This window comes from Thermobia domestica, chromosome 3, assembly GCF_964235325.1.
Source record: "Thermobia domestica chromosome 3, izTheDome1.hap1.1, whole genome shotgun sequence".
In the NCBI taxonomy this organism is placed as follows: Eukaryota; Metazoa; Arthropoda; class Insecta; order Zygentoma; family Lepismatidae; genus Thermobia; species Thermobia domestica.
Genome location: NC_137456.1, coordinates 90529782 through 90556581, shown reverse-complemented (window position 1 = coordinate 90556581; position 26800 = coordinate 90529782). Strand labels below are relative to the sequence as shown.

The 26800-nt window shown below is 34.6% G+C and overlaps 1 protein-coding gene across 2 annotated transcripts in view; it reads right to left on the bottom strand.

Moving 5' to 3' along the window:
• Positions 1-3540: 3540 nt before the first annotated feature.
• Positions 3541-26800, bottom strand: part of LOC145680608 (pentatricopeptide repeat-containing protein 1, mitochondrial) — a 60126-nt gene continuing 36866 nt past the window's right edge. For both annotated transcript variants that reach the window (XM_081751288.1, XM_081751289.1), the window contains 6 exons: positions 25125-25492; positions 19298-19421; positions 15082-15186; positions 12811-12941; positions 8254-8428; positions 3541-4921 (listed from right to left, as the gene is read on the bottom strand). In XM_081751288.1, the coding sequence (XP_081607414.1) occupies positions 4736-4921; positions 8254-8428; positions 12811-12941; positions 15082-15186; positions 19298-19421; positions 25125-25492 (1089 nt within the window). In that variant the 3' untranslated portion in view covers positions 3541-4735. The remainder of the gene's footprint in view (positions 4922-8253; positions 8429-12810; positions 12942-15081; positions 15187-19297; positions 19422-25124; positions 25493-26800) is intronic.

The following is a 26800-nucleotide window of genomic DNA, read 5'->3' as shown; positions in this document are numbered from 1 at the left end:
AATGTTTAACTTGACCACGGTTACTTTATTTTCTGTATTGCTGTGAAACTGGTATTTGCGCAGTTTTGAAAAAGGAAGTACAAGGGTATAGAAAGCTATAGGTTAGGGTACTTCTTAACTCCCCAGCTTATCCTATCACAGTGAAATAGATAAAAAAAATTAAAAAAAAGTGAAATGTAGGTTTTTACAAGGATTTTGCTTAAATGTTCTATAAATATTAATACATTTGTATATATACAGCTACTGTTGTACAAGGGCGTTTTTTTCACAACCTGAACTAAGAAAATTCTTCTGTTATCATTTCCTTTCATATTATGCTTAAATGAATGTAAAAATCGCAATTTCAAAGAATTTACATACTTTCGATCAAAATTTGTTGAACAGTGAACAAACTGTTAATTCGAACTGCTCGACTATTTCGTACACTACTTCAGATTTGTTTTGCATAAAGTGATTTTCTGTTTAACATAGGTTTTCTGTTCCACAGTCAGATAGACTGAATTTGCAGCGGATAACTGGAAATTACATATATTGCAATGTATAAATATATTTTTCGCACAAGTCACTTTCTTTTACGTCACAATAACTGATGTAAAATAGCTTGACTCTTTAAAATGATAGTGGATGGTATGATCGTTAATATTTAAAAGAAAAAAGTCATAATAGAATTGCAATAATATTTAGTTAGATAATAAAATTAGATAAAGAAAATTAATTAGCTCAACTAATGATAATCTCTTCATAGGGCTTTAGTGTCTCATCCTGACTCAAGTGAAAGGATTCTAACTAACGGTTTTTGTGTAAACTCAAGGAATTGATTAGCGTGGGTGTGTACTTACGCACTGAATTTCTAAACAGAAAATCCAAGGTTTGAGTCTCGGCAGATCCGAACTTTTTAACATGCTTCAATTTCAATTTCAATCTATACTCAGCGTGGTACGTAAGATATCCTGTGAAGATGATGTTGAAATGGAAGAATGACGGGAATTGGAGAAGACAATAAATCGTGACAAAGATTTACAAACTTATTTCCTTCAACTCTTCCAGATTTGATGGTTTTAGTTTATTTTAAACTAATTAAGATGACCCGGCGTAGAATTGTGTCCCGGGTCATCGTATCCAAGTGGGGCTTAGCGTTGTCCTTTGCGATTCAGAACTGCTGGCTCAAAAGCTTTGGGTTTTTCTTGAATACGGCTCAACTACTAGTACATAGCTGCATTAATGCTCTGACCAGCTGGTAGCAGTTCACGATGCCGCGAGCAGTCCACCAAATACACAGGAGGACCTTCTTCTTCTGCAGTGCTGGTTTCGGCTGTTCTAGAATCGGTTCATGTGATGCTAACCAATGATGACGGCGCCGTGGAGTTTCGTACAGGACCCACTTATTATCACATGTCAACACTCTATCCAGAAATGGCTCCTTCCTCAGATATGACAGCAAACACAGGTGTCTGCTCGCGTTGCCGTTTGGTCCGGAGTCAAATCATGTGGGATTCATTGACCCACTTTTAGTGCTTCCCAAATTGATGGAGGTGCTGCCGAATGGTTTCTCCACTCACACTGAATTGTAGTTCCAGTTCCTCACATGTCTGACCACTGTTAGTCTCAATTGCTGCCTGAAGATCGTCATTTTATACATGTGTTGGTCTTCCGGCACGTGACGTGTCTTCGAGTGTTTCTTCACTGTCCTTAAACTTGTTAAACCACCATGGCACTGTCCGCGTAGTCACGACACTCTCTCCAAAAGCCTGTCATATCTTCCGCCCCGCTGCAGCGGCGTTTGACCCAGTTTGAACTCGTACAGCATACACGCACTTATGCCGCTCTGTGGAGATCCCATGTTTACTCTGTCATTACGCAAGTTTACGTTGTAACTGAACTGCCACAAGCAGTAGTATGTTGGATATACCCCCATCAACAACTGATCTTCGCTTTATCTCCATTTGCATTCAACTCACGGTGTGAGGGCCAATTGAACACAGACCTACACAAAAAGCGACACATTATATATGCACAATGAGTTATTATTTTAAAATATAGCACTCATTGGACAAGTTCCAAACAACAGAGATCTATCTTAATTTTTATTTATTTATTTGTTCATCAACTGTACAGCAAAAACCTGTTTTAGCGCTCCACAGAGTTCCAACTTGTTGAAAAGTTGCATGTAAGTTGCCCATGTCCAGGCATGGTTGCATATGTCCAGGCGTTTTTAAGGGCGGCAAAAATACTGGATTCGACCTAATCGAGTTCAACTACTTTCGCCGCTGACTTATATTGGAACGTGGAAACGCTGAATAAGTAAGAATAATTCATCTTCAGAGATATTGTCGGGAATTTTGGAACAACCCAGTAAAGCTTTGTCTGCGTCTCGAAATGCCATCCATGGACTAGCTTTACCAATATTTGCAGAACTAGACACAGCGTCAGCTCCTGTAAAGGTGTGGAAAGAAGGCTGAAGACCTGAAGTTCCTTCTGAAACTTTGTTCTGCAACAAGTGGATTGAAATGTATTACAGATATTTCGAGGAGATGGAGAATAGTCGGAGACAACTACAAGTTCCTCTGATTAGATAACGCCGAAATCAATTTGGATAAGCTTGAAGACCTAATGTTATCCAAATCACAGAGAGGTGAAATTGTTGCAATGAAAGGTGCAATTTTGAGAGTAATCTTGAGTTTTTGAGCACTTCTGGTGTCAGAATTGGAATTAAGAGACAACAATTAAAATATGGGTAACGATGTCTCACACTGAACTATACAGAACTTCTTATTTCTCCTCGAATTTCGTCACCATATTGGACTTCAAGCTGGTTTGAGCCACTTCCGATGGTCGAATTGCAATTCGATAGTCCTGGTCGAATTGCAGTTTCCAGTTGATCCTGGGAACCTAAAAAATGATATGTTACATGGCATACTTGTAGCTGTACCTTTTTTGTAGCTTAATTAAAAATCTTTTAAATAGTGTATTGAAACATCACAGTATAATTAGTGTTGGAGATATTATCATTTAAACGTACCAATGTTTCTCAACACGGTGCCCATTTTGATGACGTCACTACAGGAGTTCATAAGCTCTCATCAAGTGTTCCCGGTGTTTATATATATAATTATTTTTTGATTTACACACGTACTGTGCAAAATAATATACTGGTGAAAGTGAAATATTTTTAGGCTAGCTCCACTATCATAGGTATATGAAAATGCACGAAGTACCCACACGGTAGTTACGAGTGAAGACATATTAAAGGAATTACAACTTGACTCTTAGCTCTCGAGCCTGAACGTCTCATCCTCCGAGCGTAAAGTAGAATAAAGAAAAAAGATAAATGTCAAACACAAAAGACCAGTGGTCGTATTGGTTATATATTAGATCTAGCGCCTTTTTCTCCACTCACACCTTATCCAACGAACATATTAGCGCGTACCTTATATCTAGAGTAGGTGCATTTGAGTAAAATTGACAGGTAAGAAGAATTACGTGAAAATTTGAAATGGAACTTTGCGAATGGGCAAAATATTTTTAAAAAATACAAATATATTTAGTTATTTTAGTTATTTATTTTAACAAAAAGACAATTTTCTATTCTAAATATCTAACATTATTCAACTATTTACAACGATTTATGTAACTATACAGGCGTTCCATGAAAAAAGGTTACACCATGATACTGTAGAAACAAAGGCAGATACTGATAGGAAAATTTGTACCATGCAAATACTAGTAGGGGGCATTGTCTGATCTGAAGTGCAACCAGATCAACAGTATTGCAAACCTAATATTTTCTTTATTACTTTTTTTTATATTGCACTACGCCAGGTTATTACAAAATCCAAATCTACTGGTAAACATTGTAAAAGTTTGTAACACTGCTTAAAATTATTTAATTACAAGAACTTGTGATCAAAACTACCAAAAAACTAATGCTGTAATGTCAAAGAAACAACGGGAAGTAACGATCGTTTTTAAAATTTTCTACAAATACGCCATTTTAAGCAGTACTGCAATCTATACTTGTTTTTATCTCCGGGACAGTTTGATTTATTAAATTGCTGTAAACGGTGCTATGATTTTTACGTCTATTGAAAACCATATAAGATAGACCACTGAAAGTGGCACAAAGATACTATCAAGAACTTCTTTAAAATAAAGCCATCGGATAAAATTCAAATTTTCAATTCGTTGTAACTCTGTTCCTTTTTATCCAAAATACCGCATATTATGATCATGGTATTCAACACTACGGCACTGTCGATATGAATTGTCCTGTATATCTCACTTGGTTCATTACTGCTATAGAGGCCTCCAAACTTCGTGAGAATATTTGTGATAGGTAGTATTCTCAGTTTGCTACTTTGAACAACAAGTGTCTTTTTTATGTTTTCTTTTACTATGCAGATTTGAAATTTTGTAATAACCTGGTGTAGTATCATTTTTAAAACAATCAACTGACAACACTGTTGATCTGGTTGTATTACAGATTATACGAGACAATACCGATATTTACAAGGTACAAAATTTCTATCTGTATTTGCCTTGGTTTCTACGGTATTCATAGGTGTAACCTTTTTCGTAGAACGCACTGTATGTGATGTCTTGTTCAACAAAATCTGGCCCCTCACCTCTCTTGGAAAGATCTACGGATAAGTACAAGAATATGGCATCTTAATGAAAGGTAGTGTCCAGATTTTTTTTTTTTTTTTTTTTTTAAAGATTGTACGTACATATACAACAGTTACAATGCGCTTTGCACTAGCTTCTTCTCATTCGTTGTTTCTGACTTCTGAAACTGTTCCCATGGATGACGTTTTTTGTCTACTTCCACTTCTTTCATCCAAGTCTTGTATCTCTTCGCAAATCTTCGAAAATCCTTCTGAAAACTATTCTTATGAACGAATTCAGGTACCTCTAGGCCTTTCTCCTAAATAACAACGAAATACGTAATATATATATGTATATCTTCTTTTTAAAGAAATGATAGTACAAATAAATGAATTATATAAAAGAAACAATACATTTTATATTACTAACATTATATTTGGTGTTTAACTACAGTATATTATTCCTTAATGCAGCACTTCCCAATAATTTTTGACTGATGAAACATTTTAATTAATAACAAAGACACACTTAGATTATGTTAGGTTAGATTAGCATTGGCTGCTACACTCTGTCTCAAAATTGATTTTAAGTTTTTATCATATTAGGTAGTCTAAAAAATAGAGAGTCTTTTACACACGAGATAGCGTTAGTGTTTCAAATCTCAGACTACATGAGTAGCAGCGGGTCGAGCCTAACGTCATTCGACAGCTGACAGTTGAAGCTCATAGATGTGCGAGAACTGTTGAAATTGTTATAATCAGACATAAGATATTGTGCCATGAACATGAGTAAACTTTTCACAAAACTGCACTATATTTAATACTTTTATTTCGATAAAGGTGCAAAGGTTATGCAAGCCCGTGAAGAAATTTGTGTTATTTAACAGCGAAATATGTTATCAAAAGCAACAGCCAAAAGATGGTTCAGTCCTTTCGTTCTGGGATATATATAGGGTATCTCAAAAGTTCCCTGACATAGGGTAGCTCAGTTATTATTAGAGTTACAACAAAATGTAAGAGGGAAAACCATCTTCAAATATGATATTTTCAATCTAAAGTAAAGAAATTTTTTAAATCGGACGAACCGTTTGGGCTATACACTCTTTATGCATCCATTGTTATATTAAAATGCAACGTTGCCATTTACCTGGTCATACAACGTAAGTGAACGAAGTTACTGTCTTTTACGCTAACGTGTCGATGGCCAGCCCCTATTTCAAACAGTAACTTCATTCATTCATTTATGTTGTGGATATATATATATATATATATATATATATATATATATATATATATATATATATATATATAATTTCTCTCAGTGGGCGACCAATCGCAGTAAAAGATGAAATTCTTGCAAACGGCGAGCAACACCGGCATGTAAGCAGTTATGACAGCGCCAATGACCTAAATATCTATCAGCAAACAGTGTTAAGCCATTTGGAAAAAGGTGGCTACCGACGTTTGGGTACCACATAATCTGACTGAAAAACATTTACACGATATTTCTACCTAAGAATTTCTACTGAAGCGTAGCGAACTCGAGCTATTTTTGAAGTGAAATTTGACGTTCAAGAGGGATTACACACATTTCCAGCGTGCGAAGGAAGTGCAATGTGCCAGTTGTTGGATGAAAATATAGCCTTTTCGCAGTTTTCAATACATCGGTATATGACGAATGTATATGTTCGTAACTTTGAAACGAAAGAATTTATTTTGCACTAAAAAGTAATTTATTTTTCGACATAGTCTCTTATTAGCTCGATACACTTTGTCAGGCGTTTCTCCAAATCTTTACGCTTTCCGAAAAATAAAATTTGCTAAATGTTCCAAAATAGGCGTTTGGTCAAGCATGAAATCTCATATTCCTTTTCGCCTCCACGATCTTGCTACCATTGTATTGCAGTAAATAATTGTTATGACAAGAAAGGGCCTATCTGCTTTGTCATTAGCGCTGGACTATGTTACGTGATCAGGTCAAAAATCACGATGAGTGTTAAATCGAGTCTGCAGATTTCAAATCCACTTGTGAGATATTCCAAGCACGTAACCTCCGCGTGGGACGTCCTGGCCAATTCGAAAAAGATACATATACTTTATCATTCTTGATTTTACTCAAACAACTTGATTTTTAACGATGTTCCATCCATATTTACCGTATATGCTATACATAATGTCTAAGCTCTTCACTATGTCTTTGCAATAATCTTTCTATTAGCCATCTCCTCATTACAGTTTTTGAGATATGTGGACGACTTCATTTTTTTTCACTGACTTGACTTTGACTTTTTTTTTTTTTTTTTTTTTTTTTTTTTTGACTATGTTCCATCCATTGTATTAGAATTTCCTTTCTGAATATAGAATCTGCATAGTCTGTTCTATATTCAGTCTAATTTTTAGTCATCTCCCTCTTTAGGTTTTTGAGATAAGTGGAGGAACTACTTGTTTTCCATTGACATTAATGTTAATGTTTCGTGTTTTTTGACTATGTTCCATCCATTTTAGGACAATTTGCTTTTCGAACATAGAATGTACATAGCCTCTTCTTCATTTAAGTTGATTTGTATTCATCTCACTGTTTTGGTTTTTAAGATGTGGAGGAATTATTTGTTTTTCATTGATTTTCCATTGACATTAATGTTAATGTTTCATGCCTTTGGACTATGTTCCACCCATTTTAGTACAATTTGCTTTAGGAATATTGAATCTGCATAGTCTCTTCTACATTCTTGAAGCTTAATTTCAGCTATCTCCCTGTTTTGGTTTGGAGATAAAAGGAGGAATTATTTGTTTTTCATTGATTTTCCATTGACATTAATGTTAATGTTTCGTGCTTTCTGACTACCTTCCATCCATTTTAGGACAATTTGCTTTAGGAATATAGAATCTGCGTAGTCACTTCTACATTTGAACTTAATTTCAGACGGAGCCACAGTGGTTCAGTGGTAGAACGTTCACCTCTGGTGCTTGGGGTCCAGGATTCAATCCCAGTCCCCGCCAAGTGAACTTTGTGGAGGACAAACACCGTGTGCGTGGGTTTTCTCGGTGTTCTCCCGTTCCCTCCCACTTTCTTCATTCCACCATTTCATTCATTTCTCATCATCATCGTCTCCTTTAGCATCACCGGCATAACCGTGGGACGTAAATTCAAAGATTTCATTTCACTTCATTTCAACCACCTCCCTGTTTAGGTTTTTGAGATAAGTGGTGGAATTATTTGCTTTTCATTGAATTTCCATTGACATTAATGTCAATGTTTCGTGCTGTTTTTGAGTATGTTCTATCCATTTTAGGACAATTTTCTTTTCGAATATAGAATCTGATAATTTCTTCTACATTTAAGCTGAATTTCAGCCATCTCTCCCAAAGTATCTTTATATCATTGAAACCGGATAGACTCTTTATAAGCAAAATTTATTACGGAGCTTTATCTTACAATAAACAACATAATCGATCGAAAAGTTCAAGGAACATTTTGTATTTAGTCAATCATCTAATTAGCTCGAACCATCTAATTATCATTAACCAATTAATTGAAGTCGATCTGTTAGGTAACTCTTTGCTCCGAATCAACTGCTTAAAAGGAAGAATAAAAAAAATGAACGAATATAATTGAAAAGAAATTATTATTTCAAAACTGCATTCTGCATACCTTCATTTTTAAGAGATCCCATACTTTATGCCATAGATTATCAAGGTGTTGCATGAATTGTTCATTCGGTTGAACTTGGAGGTCCTTAGTAAGTTCCATAAGTTCCAATACAAACCAAAAGTTGAATTTTTCACAAGCTTGTCTTAACAGAGTTCCAAGAATTTCTGCATTTACCCTGCACAAATAAAAAATTATATTTTCAATTAGAAAATACGTCTTAAATAAATAGAACCATTTAATTTTGTTCACAGACCCATGTATTTTAAAATGAAAAAGATACAATATTATAAACCTGCAGACATTGAGAAAAAGGTTCAGTACACTATACATCTGACTACCCCTTATAATATATCGAAATTAAACTAATAATAAGTAAAAAATGTAATTCACATCTATTATATAAAAGAGAACGCACAAATCCTTTGTTAGCTCATCACGCTAATACGGCTGAACCAATTTCTTTCATTTTTGGGGGGTTATTAGGATTTGGACCCTAGATGGTTTTTATCATATCACTTTAATTTTTAATTACCAGTGTCTTGAGATAATTGACCATTCAAGTGTCCATAACGTACAAATCCTTTGTTAGTTCATCATAGGTATAAAAATAAACGTATTTATATGCAACCCGCATGACCGTGTCACTCGGCGGGTTAACATAAATGACAGGCGATATAATGTTAACATTTACTGCAATCTACTATGGTTTTTATCATATCACTTGAAAGCGAAAAAGTAAAAATTATCTAAGTAACAAAGTTTATTGCGTTCCGGGGTGACCGCAGCGAAGCGGGGCGGGTTAACATAAATGACAGGCGATATAATGTTAACATTTACTGCAATCTTCTATGGTTTTTATCATATCACTTGAAAGCGAAAAAGTAAAAATTATCTAAGTAACAACGTTTATTGCGTTCCGGGGTGACCGCAGCGAAGCGGGGTGAACGCTGCTAGTCTATATATATAAAAGAGAACGTACAAATCCTTTGTTAGCTCATCACGCTAATACGGCTGAACCAATTTCTTTCATTTTTGGGGGGGTTATTAAGATTTGGACCCTAGATGGTTTTTATCATATCACTTTAATTTTCAATTACCAGTGTCTTGAGATAATTGACCATTCAAGTGTCCATAACGTACAAATCCTTTGTTAGCTCATCATAGCTAAATCTAACCGTATTTATATGCAACCCACATGACCGTGTCACTCGGCGGGTTAACATAAATGACAGGCGATATAATGTTAACATTTACTCCAATCTTCTATGGTTTTTATCATATCACTTGAAAGCGAAAAAGTAAAAATTATCTAAGTAACAAAGTTTATTGCGTTCCGGGGTGACCCCAGCGAAGCGGGGTGAACGCTGCTAGTACAAAAATAAAATATCAACATTTTAGCATACTCCTCTTTTCTTTAAGAAAGACCCTAACTCATTTTTAATCAATACTGAGAAATATAAGTGCGTATATAGTATTTACACTTATATGAGTGTATATATACATGATTACCAAAATAATATAAACACCTGAAAATGCAACTTATATGACTCCATTTCATGATAAATCAGAGCTGTTATGCAGGCTAAGGGTGGTCCCACTTCATATTAATCTGGTCAGGTAACTTGCTATTTTGCCATGTGTTTTCATCATTTTGAAACCATGTGTGGATTTCGTTATGGAGGGCGACTGGTATGTCCGGTTTAAAATGTGGTACGAAAACCATCCTATGTAGAAAACCCAATGGATGAACTGAATTGTTGTATACGATGTTACAAATTCCATACATCTTATGACAACAGGATGGAGTATCCATTATTATGTAAATACAACTCAGTGTATACCACTATTATAGATATTTTTGACAGAGATTAATACATTCTTATCTGTACACTACGCCTTCCGGCGTCCAACAACTACAAAGAAGAAATCTCCTGATTAGAAGGCAGAAGATGACGAGATGAACTAACAGGAGATGACATCTAACAAACCGATCACTGAAGACTGCACACATCAAAAGGACACTGCTAAAAATTACTGCCCTATCAAGAAAAAAGCACGAGGACGAACAATTTACAACATGACTTACAAAATGGCTACTATAAAATTTTATATTTTTAATGAAGATTTAATTAATCGAATTTAAGAAATGTTAATATGGCTCCAAATTATTGAATTTCTTTACAAATCTTTAAGAAATCATTTAAAATGAAGAAATTTCTTGACAAAATCCCAAAATAATACAAAATTAATGGCTAAACATAATGAAATATATGACGTATTAAAATTTTATTGAAATATAATTTAAATACAAAAAATTACACTTTTACTTATTAAAAATAAACGTTTTAATAATACAAGGTGTCCAACATTTATCAGAACACGATACTTCACAAAATGTAATGTATCATTCCCTAGGAGATGGACAATAAATAAATAAATAAATAAATAAATAAATAAAATCTAAACTTATCCACTAACAGATTTTACAATGTGTCACTAATAAGTCAATCACAAGGAAGTGTGCATTGAACAAGATCATGTGAAAGAACACCATAGAGAACACACATTTGTGGAGTGATTTTCGTTTACGAATCCAAACTGCGACATTCTGCACGTCCAACTGCGAAAATCATCAACTGTGCATTTAGGCTAGGAGTAGTGAATAAACGCACCATACGCCGTTGGATTGTGAAATTTAGTACCGGCGACACAACAACAAAACTGAACCCCACAACCATCAACCAACGTGTTATGATGAGCAACTCAAGAATATCGTGGAAGCGGACCCTGGGGCAAATCCAACTGTAGAAGAGTTAGGCATACACCATACATTTGTCGTTTGGTGCTTCCATGCAATCAGTAAGGTTTAAAAAAAAAAAAAAACTGAACTCTTGATTACGAGTTGACATCGAACTACACGACACGCGTCTGGTGCTGTGCGGTTATCTCAGCGTTCAGAACAACAGGAACAGTCACTTCTGATGAAAAATGGATCTGTTCCGACAATCCTAAACGGATAGAACAGTGGTTGGATCGTGATCAACGTCCAGGATGGTTTTCAAAACAACCCTTCCATTTACAGGTAGTGATGTTGCTATGGTAATCTGTGATGGGGGTGGTATGTCATGTCTTTTTCCGTCGAGGTGAAACTATCACTGTAGATAGTTAGAAGGCTAGAACTCCATGAAATTCATCGCAAACTTGTTCGAAAGCATCCAGCAATTGTCAACAGATATGATGTCCTCATGTTGCACATCCCATGGCCGTCAAAGGATAATGCAAACTCTTCGTGAGGTGTTATATGAAACCCTTCCTTCCCCACTGTTTCCTCCTGACGTCTTTCCCATCGACGATCACCTCTTCCCTCGTCTCGATTACTTCCTAACAGGGAACTTCCATCATGATTGCATGGTGCAACATACGGGTGGGGACTACTTCGAATCGCATACTCCAGAGTTGTTTCGTCGTGCAATCCAATTGCTGGCTGAGCGATGGCAAAAGAGTGTGACTGCAGCCGGAAATTACTCTATGCGGAAACTACTCTATAATACCTTTACTTTATTTTATCATTATTATTTTTAGTATTATTATTAATTTTACTTTTGGATTTTGAAGGTGTAAATGTCAGTTCAATATGCCAATCACAGCAATTATTTTTTTTTTTTCCTTTTTCGTGTAGGAAACTACTAAAGAAATTTAGATTTGCATGGCAATTTATAAGTTTTACATAGTATTTTACGATGCGATGCAAAATATTATTATTATTATTATTATTATTATTATTATTATTATTATTATTATTATTATTAATAATAATAATAATAATAATAATAATAATAATAATAATAATGTGTATTTACTGTTTTACGTAGATATGAAATAATATAAATAATAATTAAAAAAAAATTTCAACTTGGATCATACTTTTTTTTAAGAGTATAATTTTCTGCAGCAAGGCCGTCTTTAAGTTGGTATATTCATTCCAAAATTATAAGCAAAGAAAGTCCATCCACGGTTAAAAAGGAACTACATTCTGACCGCTGTTCGGCAACTAGTTTTGTATTGCATTCTTTCTGATTTGTAACCGCGGTAGTTTCTTGTTTCAAATCGTAATAAAAGATTACAGAATTTCCCCTCAGAACTGCTAAATAGTTTATTTTGTTCTGTCATTCAAATTGTCAATTATGCATTTCAGTGTCAAACAGTATATTCTTTAAATTGACAGTTTGAATAGAGAATAGAATTAAAGTACGAAAAGAATAGCAACCGCAAAAGTCAAAATCAATCTAGATATAAATTTCTGTGAGGTTACCTTCTTCTACCACATAAATTAGTTTCCTTCACTACAGCAAATATTTTTAGTACAGAAACATTATGAAATACTAAATAAGTTGTTATAAACCTAATTACTTATGTGATTAGAAAAGCTACTTTATTGTATACTGAAATTTTTTCTCTTGCTCTTTACAGAGGAGTTTTTATATATATACTGTATGAATGTCAAACTGCTTGATTAAGAACGAATTCTGAAGCCCGAATAACACACAGAAAACATACCTATATCCTGAATTTTCCATATCATCCAAAAGTTGACGAGCTTCCGTTACTGTTGTACAAGTTAATGCCAGTACGCCGAAAGTTACTATATCAGGTCTCAAACCATGCATCTGAATGAGATGAAGAACACTCTATATATATATATAAAAAAAAAAAAAAAGTAAAAAAATTATTAAAAGAAACAAATACGTTACCAGCCAATCAGTAACAATAGTATTTATTTATGGAAGCTATTGGATGCATATTGAATATTGGAAAAACCTATTCTTACCATGGACAGAACCTACAACTATGTTGTGGTGGGCAGTGTAGCTGTAGAAGATACATTAAAAAAGGGGCCAGAGAAGTCATATATATATATATTTATATTATTAATATTATTATTACTACTACTATTACTACTGATGATAATAATGCCCAGAAGCGTGTCATTGCAGTCTTGTAACTAAAAACTCTTACGCACTTACTTATAAAGGTGCTTTAAAAATATGTATGATTCTTACATCTTACTTTTATAATCCAATTAACGTAATGATAATCAATATTTCTTAGTGATTTGTTTCTTGCTTTTTTTCTCTCTCTCTCTCTCTTTCTGTAAACGGGCGAAAGTAAGCTGCTATTGTTTGTTTTCAAAAGGCATCAAGAGTTCCACAAATACTGGATTTCAATAACAACACCTATACAGTATACTATTCACATAATGTTCTTCAGAATACTACTCAACTTTGCGAAAAAATCTAGCGTGATGCTTTCATTTAATTCTCTTACTGCTAATGAATAAAAATAATTAATTGGATACAATAAAATAGGAACTGAGCAAAAGCCTCCTCTGCGGAGAAAGTACAGAGTTGGAGTCCCAACAGAATTTTTGCACTGGCTTTCAATTTAGTCGAACTTCAGCGAAAGGCAAATTTGTTGAATTATTTTGTTATGAAAGGTCAGCCTTTTCAGAAAAAAAAAAAAAAATGGTCGGTCGGTTCAGAGCCTTTATAGTTTATATTACCGTGTGAAGAAGAAATGAAAGAAAAATCGCGGCGCGAGGAAGTGCCAGCGAGCGAGAGACAGAGGGGCTCAAATATTTCTAGTATCTGAATACTATTAACTGACTTCAAGAAGGAACAAAGATTCGTAACTCTTTCTCTAAGAAAAAGGGAAAGGAAACCAAGAAAAGACTGATTTTCAATAAAACTATGTATTTACTATTTGGTATTTCCGAAGTTTTTCGCTATCTCCTTGTTGAGACAGAAGAGGAAATGTTCCGTTGATTAAAATGTTTCCGGTACGCCGTACTTTTACGTACCGCCAGAAAAAGGTTTATATTTAAATTGATAGATTGATGTGAACTATTGGGACCAATTTTTTTACACTTACTTCTAAGTTCCCTGTGGACAGATAAAGTGCATAAACATCTCTGGATTATTCTCAAAACTAATCGGTTTTCCTTCTTTTGATAGTAAAGAAAACCACACAGATTTGATTACAACAAAACACGTTTTACCCACCACGGAAAAATTTCTAATTATGAATTGACACGTACGATTAGCTCCGAAATAAACACACACAAATATTATTATTATTATTATAATAATAATAATAATAATAATAATAATAATAATAATAATAATAATAATAATAATAATAATAATATGGCAGAGTGTAAATGACTGCGTTTTTAATACTTTTTTAAAAGAAAAAAGTATCAATGATCAACAATACTACAGAACGGTCTATTTGGAAGGTTTTGTAAATAGGAGTGCGTTCTTAAAGTATAATATGCGTTATGTTATTTAGATGCACCTACGAGAAAAAATGTTCGGGTTTAAAAGACGAATTAGTAAATATAATAATAAAAAAAAACTGTCGAAGTACAAACTAAACCGACTTTTCTTATCAGCAGTAACACTTTTAAAATGATATTAATGTTACACGTAGATTGTCACTAAATCATATATTGCACCATTACAAAGAGTTAGCCACTAGAAGCCAGGCACAAGAAGACGGATCTACTGTTCCCCTAAATAAAGTCATCGTACGTCTTGACCTTCAAGGGAAGAAGTCGGTTTTGTTTGTACGTAAACTATATATTTTATAGATTCAGTCATATAGTTGGATAATTTAACGAAAAATTTAACAGATTAATAATGATTAAATTTAAAAATAATAATATCGAAAAATAGTACACGGTTTAATAAAGGAGAAAGAGAAACACAAAAAATTAGATCCAATTAGATACAAAAAGAAGTGCAGCAAATTGCACACGCTTTCTCTTACCTTTGCTTCTTCATAATCAGATCTGAAGCTTCTCTTTTTAATTAACATATTGAAGAAATCCACGTCTGGTTGTACGTCATGCTTTTTCATTTCTGACAACAGCATCTACAAAACACAAGATTTGTACATAATACAATACAGTATTTGAAATGAAACTCATCCTGGAGCTTCATTATCTACACAGTTCTCGTATCATTATAAAGCCTTTTTTTGAAAATCTATATCATCTTTGAATCCTGTCCGAGGCGGGAATTTTCCTCGTTCCAATGCGCTTCTGAGGTTTACCAAGCCTTTTAAAATTGGTACATGGGGCAACTTAGGAAAGTATATGGCCTGGAGCAAGATCTAAATTTCAAGCCCATGCTTACCATGGGGTCATAATAGAGGTAAAAAGATGACGAAAAAACATAATATGACCCTTAACCTCTGGGGCCTTGCTTCAGCGGAGAGTCTGATAAAGATATGACTAAGATGCCAAATCCACGGTACATGAAAAGATAAATAACTAACAGAAAAGTAATCCCACTGTTTGGCATGGAATAGCAGTAACATGTGTGACTAGTATCCAGGCGGTCCGTGTTCAAAGTTCACTTTTTATTATGTTGCAAAACGTTATTTCGAGATAAATGTGAATGTAATGAAAGAAAGTAGGAATAGTTTGCAGAAATAGAAATAAACACATTGACGTAACATATAAATGCCTGAACGTGCCAACATTAGGACTTCAATCTATCAGAATCTAGAAACAGTTTGATATTTATCTTATTTAAGTAGAATCGTAAACGCACTCACATTTCAAATACAATTATGAAGTATGTACAAGTACAAGTAACATAGACGAATCACCATCAAATAAATCGTAAACACTTGCACTTTAATCTTAGATTGATTTTATTTATCTTTCTCTTATGACTTCTAAACCATTGACTTCTCTTTTAATTTTGGTTTATAATGATTTAGCTTCAATAACATCTTATCATAATTCCTTGACATCGAATCTGGTTTATTCTGAGTTTCACAGATTACCACCTGACAACCTGTATGACTTGGCATGTGATATATTTAAAAGTACTTCCTGCCTAACGTAAGATCCCAACACACTCTGTCCTTTACATTTTCATGACAAACAACTACTGCAATGGCAATAAGCCAAGTTCACAATTCGATTAGCTTTCTTTATTTTTACTTTCTCTTCTTCTGATCATGTCAATGGAACGCTGCATCTCTTTGTATCTCTTCAACAATGTGATGAAAAATCTTTATACTATTCTTTGGTTGCAAGTAATTGTCATGTAACGCTAACCACTCCTGGACCAGATCGTTTCTTGCGGTTTCTGAATCCCTGCTCCTGATCCGTCTGGTTACCGTCCATCTTAGTTCTCTTGCTTGTATCTGACGATTCGAATTTGACAACCTTGTACTACTTCTTCACTTTCATCTTTTTCCTTTCTTCTTTCTCTTCACTCACTTCCTTCCCGAACCTCATTTTTCCTAAAGTTGTTGTAGCCAACTTATGCTTTTCGGAAATGATGCACTGACATGCTAAAGATATACTTGATGATAACTTGGTTAGGTTAGGTAAAGTATTTTGCTTTACTGACTTCTCATGTATTATCAGATGAGTATTCTGTTTGTTCTTAAAGTATTGATATCACGGGGTCTCCAGTCTTATTATTTATCTGTTTGTCTTTAAACCTAGATTTTATTTTCATTTATTTGTTTACTTTTTTTATTATTTTTTTGAAAAACAAACTCTAGCAAAATGACAACTAAACAGACAACGGAAGCATCTTTTAATTACTGCGGGACAAATCATATTACTATGGGCTTGATGACATCTTTTACATACCTTCGGAGCGTCATGAAAGCTCGATTCAATTGAAGTAGGGTTGTTGATATTCATTGTAGTGATTCTGATGTCTTAATCAGAAATTTCTTCGTTTAGCAAAGCAATCTGTTTATGATGTTGCTGTAATTCTGAAAGAATCCACGTTTTTATATCTGCACTTATCAACTGCTTCAACTGTTCTCCCAAGAATGAAGGTGTATATTAGCTCAATAAATGCTGCGTTATCATTAGAATTTAAAAACACTATGATATGTATTTTATTTAAGCAGAATCGTAAACACACTCGTATATCAAATACAATTATGACGTATGTACAGGAACAAGTAATGTAGACGAACCACCATCAAATAAATCGTAAAAACTTACTCTATTCTTAGCTTGAGTTTATTTATCTTTCTCCTTTCTTATGACTTCCAAATCATTGACTTAAATATTCTCTTTTATTCCTGGTTTATAATAATTTAAAGTCTTAATAACATCTTGTCATAATCTCTTGACATCGAATCTGGTTTATTCTGAGTTTCACAGATTACTGACAACCTGTATAAGTTGGCATGTGATATATTTAAAAGCACTTCCTGCCTAACGTACTAGCCCAACAGAATCATGGTCACATACATTGAAGGTGAGTCTCTTGGCCCCTTGGCGTGGCATGAACTCACACATTATGCACACGTATGTAACTTGTTCGCATGTTTGTCAGAAAATCTACAACTATATGTACAATTTGTAGAATGAAACATGCTGGATATTTTCATGGCACATCAGTTTGCTAATTTCTGTTTCAGCACACTATTCGCATTATTTGCATTCATATTTATCGTGAAATACCATTTAGCATCGAAAAATAGAGAAACAGAGAAAGAAAGAAAAAAGAAAAGAAAAACTGAACAGTGAAAGCGATGGGATTTGAACATGGATCGCCTAATAGCCAGCCACACACGTTACCCTATTCCACACCAAACAGTGATATTACTTTTCTGTTAGACTTATTAAGACACTTATCTTGTCATAAGCCCTGCGGTGTTGCCAAGGTATCAAATCTTTACCCGGTCCTGGCGCCGAAACAAGACCCCGGAGGTTAAAGGTCATTAAACTACCAGAACATACTATTATTATTATCTCAGTGAGATTTAGATTTGTCACAATATTTGGAAATGTTTTCAACAAGTTATATTTTAGTACTATTGCTAATTTTATTGAAGACAAGCATAATTTCTGATTAATATAACAAGATGCCTTAAGTTTCCTACTTTCATTGTGAGAAAAGATACCTGACATTATTTATAATAACTTTTACATATTCATTAAAAAAAATATTGATGATGATTAGTTACACAGAATTTGCAAAACAAGTAGCAGGCTTGTTAATTTTTAAAAGTAATTTACCTTATCGTCAACTTCTCATTCAGAACCATTCTTGCAGCGCCATTAATGAAAAAGAAGTGCCACTTGCATAAATTTATTTTATTTATTTATTTTTTTGTTCGTTTGTTTGGAGAAAAATGAAGTGAAATTTCTATTTTTACGTCCCATAATTATGCTTTTTAGTTTAAAGAAAACGAATGATTGATGAAAGTGATTTAGAATTAAATAAATGGTAAAATAGTAATCTGGGCGAAAACGGGAGAGCCACAGACACGATGTTGTCTAACACAAATTCTCATGGCTAGAGATCGAATGAAGGACTCTTACAACCAGAGGTGAGTATTATACCACTGAGCAATCATGCTCCCTTTTTAATTTCAAGTTTAATGCTCTTTAGCCGATCAAGAGTATAGATGTTGAAATCTAATGCTTAATGTGGAATGCTAACCATATGTGTTTCCTGGGGGGCGCGGTGGCTCAGCGGTAGAGCGTTCACCTCCGGTGCTTGGGGTCCCTGGTTCGATCCCAGCTCGCGCCGTGTGGACTTTGTGGTGGAAAAACACCGTGCTCGTTGGTTTTCTCGGGATTCTCCCGTTTCCTCCCACTTTCTTCATTCCACCATTTCACTCATCTCTCATTATCACCGTCTCCTTTAGCCTAACCGGCATAAGCGTGGGACGTAAAACTTACAAATTTTATTTCATTTTTCATATGTGTTTCCAAGAACCTAATCCGGTGCCACAAAACCAACCTACTCAACTACTCGACAGCTCTTCACTTAAAACAACTTTCTAAAATTTGTCAAATATGACAAGTCCATATACTGTGCCCTTGTACTTTCTATAATACGTTAAAAACAAAAGTCTTAATATCGACACTAAGAAACAATGCAGTTACCTGTAGTTTTGTACAAATGCATGATAAAAAAAAAAACAAGGAAAAAGCAAAATATTACTATAGAAGTTCTCGTAAATTAAAAATAAAATGTAAACTACTCACTTTTTCTGCTGCCTTTGTTGAAGGAATACAATCGAGAAGTTGTGTGAAAGTTTTTATGTCTGGTTTCACTGAGTCACTTGCCATTTGTTGTAAGAATCCTGTACAGCCACCTACTAATAACAGTCTGCAAATAAACTTGTAAAATTAGAAACAAGTATTTTCTTTTATCAATATTAATTGCACACACATAAACATAAATACAATAGATCTGGTTACGTATCTGCATGCTGAGTTGAACATTATCATCAACAACTGTCATCATCAGTAAGAGATTGAAACAAATTGAACTTCCATGCAATATATATTTGGTCTAGGAATTAATTCGTGCGGTTGGTACGCACACATTGAAGCTGTAGTACAAACACAATATACATAAATACCTTAAGAAAAATATTGTCCATCGCTAGCCACCACTTTCGCCCATCTGTCAGGCAATGTACGGATTCCGTGGCGAAAGAAGTCCTCATCCTTGGAAGCGATCCAGTCAGAGACCCATGTTTCGATATCTTCTGAAGAAGTAAACCGCTGTCCAATCAAATCGTTGTTCATGCAATCGAACAAGTAGTAGTCCGAAGGAGCAACGTCTGGTGAATACGGCGGGTGGGGTAAAACTTCCCATCCGACATTTTCTAAATAGGTTTTGACCGGTTTTGCGACATGTGGGCGAGCGTTATCATGTTGAACAATAAGTTTATCATGTCTGTTCTCCCATTCTGGTCGTGTTCTGGCCAGAGCTTGCTTCAAACGCATTAATTGTCGTCGACAACGTTCTCCATTCATAGTTTCACCCGGTTGCAGCAGCTCATAGTACACCACACCTTTCATATCCCACCATATGCACAGCATAACCTTTGCACAGTGAATATCTCGTTTTGGTTGTGATGGACCTGGTTCACCTGGTTTCACCCAGGCCTTTTTTCGTTTAGGGTTCTCGTAATGGATCCACTTCTCATCACCCGTAATAATTCGATGCAGAAACCCCTTTCTGCTCTGTCGTTGAAGCAGCAATTCGCAAATGGTTTTTCGTCTTTCAACGTCTCTGTCTTTCAATTCATGTGGAACCCAATGTGACATCTTTTGAATCATTCCCATGGCTTTCAAGCGTTTGGAGACTGTTGTTTGATCAACGCCTAATGCTGCTGCAAGTTGTTCCTGCGTTTGACACGAATCCTGCTCGAGCAATGCTGTCAATTCTTCGTCTTGAAATTTTTTTGGCTGTCCAGCTCGCTCTTGGTCTGCCAAGCCGAAATCACCACTTCTAAACCGTGCAAACCACTTCTGACACGTTCGCTCAGCTAGAGCATGGTCACCATACACTTCCACCAAAATATGATGACTTTCAGTCGCACTTTTCTGCATGTTAAAGTAATGCAGCAGGACACCCCGCAAAAACACTTTATCAGGCACAAATTGCGCCATGTTCACTTAACTACAAACTGGTGTTGTTGACGCTTTAATCCACTGCCCTATACTACGAACGATACGCGATGACAGGGGTTTGCAACACATGTGTGGATACACGGAACTGTGGGACGCTCCGTTCGTTGCGCCATCTCTTGTCCACCCGCACGAATTAATTCCTAGACCAAATATGTTATGATCCTCTGTTAGCCTCCCCTAAAACCGACCATTAATTATCCTCTTGAGGAAAGTAGTCACACCGGCAAAAATTATATTTTTATAGCTACAACTAAGGGAAGAAAGCTTGCCTAATATTCTAATTCTTGTATATAATAAGAATTAATTCATTAGATAACTTTTGTTCTCTTTGTTTGAAGCGTTAAAGCTAATTAATACTGATGTGACTTAACACAGGAGCCACCATTGATTATCATATAATCCTCTTCCTCGCTCCAGTTTCTTTCAAATCTACTTCTATTACGCCCCACATAATTCATTCTATATTGTAACCTCTTCTATTTTTCCAATTATATCCAATATTGCTCTTTCCTTCCCTACTATGCATAGTATTCATCGGGATTGTGGTCTCTCAGCTAATTTTCTTCAGTCTTTCTATGTTCATATTTCAAAAGATTACAGCCATTTTTCATATGTTTTTACTCGTTACGTTCACGTTCCTGTATCATATACTACTACACACAGCGGGACAATTAGGAAATAAGACCGGATCTGTAAAAAAATAAACGAATAATAAAGTGGAATCAATTTACTTCGGTTCATCCAAAGTAAGAACCTACTTTGACCCTAACACAGTTTTGAACGATCCAGTACGTCATTTAATGACTTCTGGAAATCCTGGTTAATAGTGCTGTTCAACGTTCTTATTACTGCTTTCTACATGGTGTAAATGTAATAATAATAATAATAAAGCTCATCAGTGATGCTTTAAATTTGGGGAAAAGAAAATAATTATTAGAAAATCTCCTTTGTTCTCTACAACGATGTTCTGGAGAAAATTTACTCCCTTCCAGTAGCGATCAGCTTGTGGGCAATGATATACTCTTTTCAGTGTATGCTCCTTCATTAAGGAATGGGGCACAGAATGTGTACACGCTCCTGTTTGTTGAGATCCTCAATTATTATTTGTGAACAGTCTCTTTATTCACTCCTACAATATTACCCTTATACTTGCATTTCGGTTATTCTAATTGATATTTCGAACTTTGTTAATCATTTCAGTTGTTCTGACAAGCCCGCTTGAACTGGGCGCTCGTCACTTACAGACTCCCTGCCAATACAGAAACATCTTTATGCCATTTAAAAGCACGGCATAAAGTAGTGGTAGTATTAATAGTATTATTTGTTTTTATTGTAAAGTCCTATTATTAATTCTCATAGCCTGTACGCTCAACATAGAAATGCATATACCATAATCGTATAATTAGCGCTATTTTAACAACTTTTGTAAAGGGCCTTTTATACTATTTCAATTACTGTAATTGCTAGCATTAGTGTAGCGTTATTATTTGGATATGCTTTACTAATTCATATTATACGTATTATAACACAACATTTAAAGCAAATTTATTTCGTATATACTTCATTATCATTATACATGCTTTGCTTCTATATCCATATAAGTATAATTTTCCGTTATAATAATTAGCCAAATATTTTCTACAAGCTCTAATGTTATGTTTGCTTTCTTTACAGATAACTATGTCCCAGCACTCAAGATAGATGGAAGGACGACGCTTACATAGATATACAATAAATATTGTACGTAACATTATAATGGTAATTATGCTGCTTTCTATTTACTATAACAAGGGTATTTCTTAACTGAGTATTACTAGTACACAATACCACTTTTAAACTTGGGCTTACTGGAATTTGGATGGATCATTGAGAGACTAGTAGCAAAATGTCCATTACTTTATCTTATATGGGATTTCACGATGTAGTTTTAGGAAGAAGACTTCCTAGTCCTGTACGACTTTAATGCATGATATTGAAAAAAACACCGCAATCATTTAGACTAACACATTCAAATTAATATTCAATAATAATAATCAATAGAATTACAGTTTTTTTTTTTTTTTTTTTTTTTTTTTTTTTTTTTTTTATATAACTTTACATTATTTATTTTAACAGACTTTCAATGTTATTTGTAATCAATTTACTAATCTTACGGTCCAATAAGATATATGCTCTCCAGAGACGAATTGGAAGTTTAATTCAATAATATTTTTGTTTATTAATTAAAATTTATTAGAAATTAAATACTTGTAAACGTAAACTTCATATGTTTCGACGCAGTATTTCATTTGTTCTCAATTTCTTTCTTCCTTTCAGAAGCGGCTTGTGTGTGAAAACCTAATCATTTTCTGCTTACTTCAGCAAATTTCAAAATTAACGTTGGCAAAAGAAAAAAATACATAAATAAATAAATGAATAAATAAAATAAAAGAATCGAACGTTACTGAAATAAACTGGAAATATTTGTTTAAAATAGACTAAGTAACTTCGGCTTCATCTTGAATTAAACATAACTTGTATATTGCGTTCCCGAAGGGGAAAAAATGAAATGAAATTTTTGAGTTTTACGTCCCACGTTTATGCCGGTTAGGCTAAAGGAGACGGTGATTATGAGAAATGAATGAAATGGTGGAATGAAGAAAGTGGGAGGAAACGGGAGAACCCCGAGAAAACCCACGCACACGGTGTTTGTCCATCACAAAGTTCACTTGGCGGGAGCAGGGTTTGAACCCGGGACCCCATGCACCACCAGAGGTGAACGCTCTACCACTGAGCCACCGCGTTGTGAAACTGTGACATCATGGAAGTTGTAGAGGCCTTTTCATATCATTTCTTCGGACAACATTAGACGCCACATTTCAACGGGGAATGAAGCCCTTCTTCGAAGAATGACATGTACCGGCGTTTCTCTGGTCTGCACATCCACTTGATATGACGCCTATCGAACATGTGTGATATACGGTTGATCGGCATCTTGTTGATCACGATTCTCTAACAGACCATGTCAATGTCTTGTGACTTACATACAACCACCGTGGCAGGCGATTCTTCAGGGAAACATCAGTGCCTATTTAATTCGATGTCATGAAGTCTGATTGCAGTTCACACTATACTGATCTATGAAGTTTAGATATGATGTGCATGTCAGAAATTGTAATCGTTTCTGTATAGTCATGTAATTAACCTGTGGTATAAATTTCATTCCACTACACGTGTCTTTCTCCGTACTATTTTCTACAAACAGCAGCATGAATAATTTCATTAAAAATCTTTTAGAACTCATATTCTACTTTTACCCGTATATTACGGACGTTTAGAAGATTTTGTTTCCCAAAAGACGTAGGAATAACTTATAAGAAGGTGTTACATAACTTATAAGAACTATAGAATGGAGTTAAGCTAAAAAGCCAACTTGTTCTTTACACACAGAAACACAATAATCTACGTAATAATGACTAAAAATGTATTCCAAAACCAGAGGTAAAAGTGAATCTGAAATGGTAGGGGGACGGTAGATAGCGGCATGACGTCACACCGTCCCCTTGCCTATCTTTGCCCATTGTAATTTTTAAGGAACTGGGGGAACGCCTTACATATCTTTTGGAGGTAGGAGGACGGCGCTCCCCGCGTTCCCCCTCACTTTTACTCCTGTCAAAAACGCAAACTACTTTTGAAGATCGAAACTGACTGGCTGAGTATTCTGTTTCATAATATTGATTGAATTAACCTATCTGATGAATTTAGACTTCAGGTTGCAACAAACATTTCAGATTCTGACTTGAAAATATAGCTATTTTTATTGATTGATTGATTAACTGTGACATACCTCATACAAATGCTATAAAAATTCACTACTATGGAGATTGGGTGCAGCTTACAATAGGTTAGTGGAAGATAGAACCGAACTGAATGTCATTAAGAAAGTTCAGAGTGGATGTATGCAATATTACAGAGAATTCTTTAAATATAATAAACACTTAAGTATTATTTAAGCAGTTAAGCATTGTATATGTTACGCACACTGCAATTAAGTTCTTCACCCTGTTGTGTCTTGAAATAAACAAACAAATAAATAAATAAATAAATAAATAAATACAAACACAGTATTCAACATCCCACATACCACACAGAAAACACAATACCAGAAAAACTGCACCCCTGATTTACTGTGGGAGTCACATCACATTCATATTAAAAGCAACTGCCAGAAAACACTAATATTATCTTCTAATGTAAAAGAAGTTTAACGTTCTGGTATTATACATATAACGCTGACGAGGACGGAAAACAAATATGAGCTCAGAACGAGACAGAGACCTTTACACTAAAAAAAGAGTGCTCCATCAAAAATTCAACATATCTTAGCTATTATATAACCATAGCATACCTATGTTCTGGTGCAGTAACTTCAGCAAGAGAAATAATATTTCCCAAATATGGTCTCGGAGCAAGTAAATTTGGCCAATTCTCCCTTGTGGTTAATGCAACTGAAGATTCAATGATATCCGCAGATTTCTCCCCTTCACTGGCAACAGCAGAAATTGCAGTACTATTCTCATTAGTAGTTTCCAGCTGTTCTACACTGCGAGAAGTAATCTTTAATTTATCCTTTCCAGTTTGCTCAGACTCAATACTGGTCAGAATATTGTTAGCAAGTTCCATATCTCCAATTCCACAGTCTCTTACACATCGTAACATGAGATTGTACGTATATGCAGTTGGCTTTACTTTGCATTTTAACATCTTACGCCATACCTACAATGAAACGTGAATTATTGATTTCTTCAACGATAATCTTGGCATTTCATACTATACATATAATAGTAACATATTAAAGATCGCACATGCATTTAATTATTAGTTAATACATTTTTAAACAATTAGAAATTGCACTTTGAAGAAATTAACAGTAAAAATGGTCAGTTTTAAAACTTAAAATTAGTGATAAATTAAATGAGTCCGATCCATAAAACATAGGTCCAATTCTATATATCTAACTAAACTCATGTGGTTCGGATTCCACGTTAATCAGTAGGTTCCGTCTCATATAGCCTCGCTGCTGAAAGGGACGTTAAACTCAAAATCAACTCAACTCTATATATCTAAAGGAAATAATTAACGCATTTTATTATTATTTTAAAAGTAGTAGTATGGACGTATCTTTCTCAATAATGCAGTTCACAAAGTAATTCAATCCTCATGTAAGTGATTTTACATGTTCAGAAAGGCCATAGAATACATGTAACTGATAGAAACCGTTCCGAATACTCTTTAAAAAACACGCAATAAGCAAGGTAGATCAAGCCTGTCACTTTTTAGATTTTTAGATATATTTAATTCATCTGAGCAAGACGATTCAAGCCAATGACACTATTATATTCAATTCCTTTACATTCATGATAACAAATATTTTAAATTTTCCACAAAAACTTTAAAGTAGCGTTATAGCATATCAACAAATATGAAATTTTATTCGAATAATACAAAAAATCTGATCGCTGGACTCCTGGGACTCAAGATCTCCCTCGTGGCTAAATGGATATTATTAGCACGGAGATCATATGAGACCTGAGTTCGATTCCCAGTTGAAATTCATGTGATTTTGATTCCACGCTAGGTTGTAGATCCACGTCTCATATAGCCTCACTCTGAGAGAGACGTTAAAACAAAACAAATCGATCAACTGGATTATACTTATATGAAGGGTAAGGGGAAAAAACAAGGAATGTCACAAAACTACATTTTCGAAAGAACAGCTTTTTAATATTGAAAACTGCGTACAAAATGAATAGGGTTGAATTACACAAACGATCGCTTAAAGTTAAAGGTTGTTGTCCATTTGTTATTCTAAATGAAATTGTATCAAGAGTCACCAATAGATAGGCTAAAGAATACACATGGATATTCCTTGTTTTTTCCCCCTTACCCTTCATATGACTAGTTTTAATATTATTGTCAAGTAATATGAAAAGTGGTACGAGTTGCAGCCAGTCATGCAATCAATTTTTTCTCTGGTATTCATAGCCCGACGACAATTCAATGACTAACTGTTGACTACCTAAC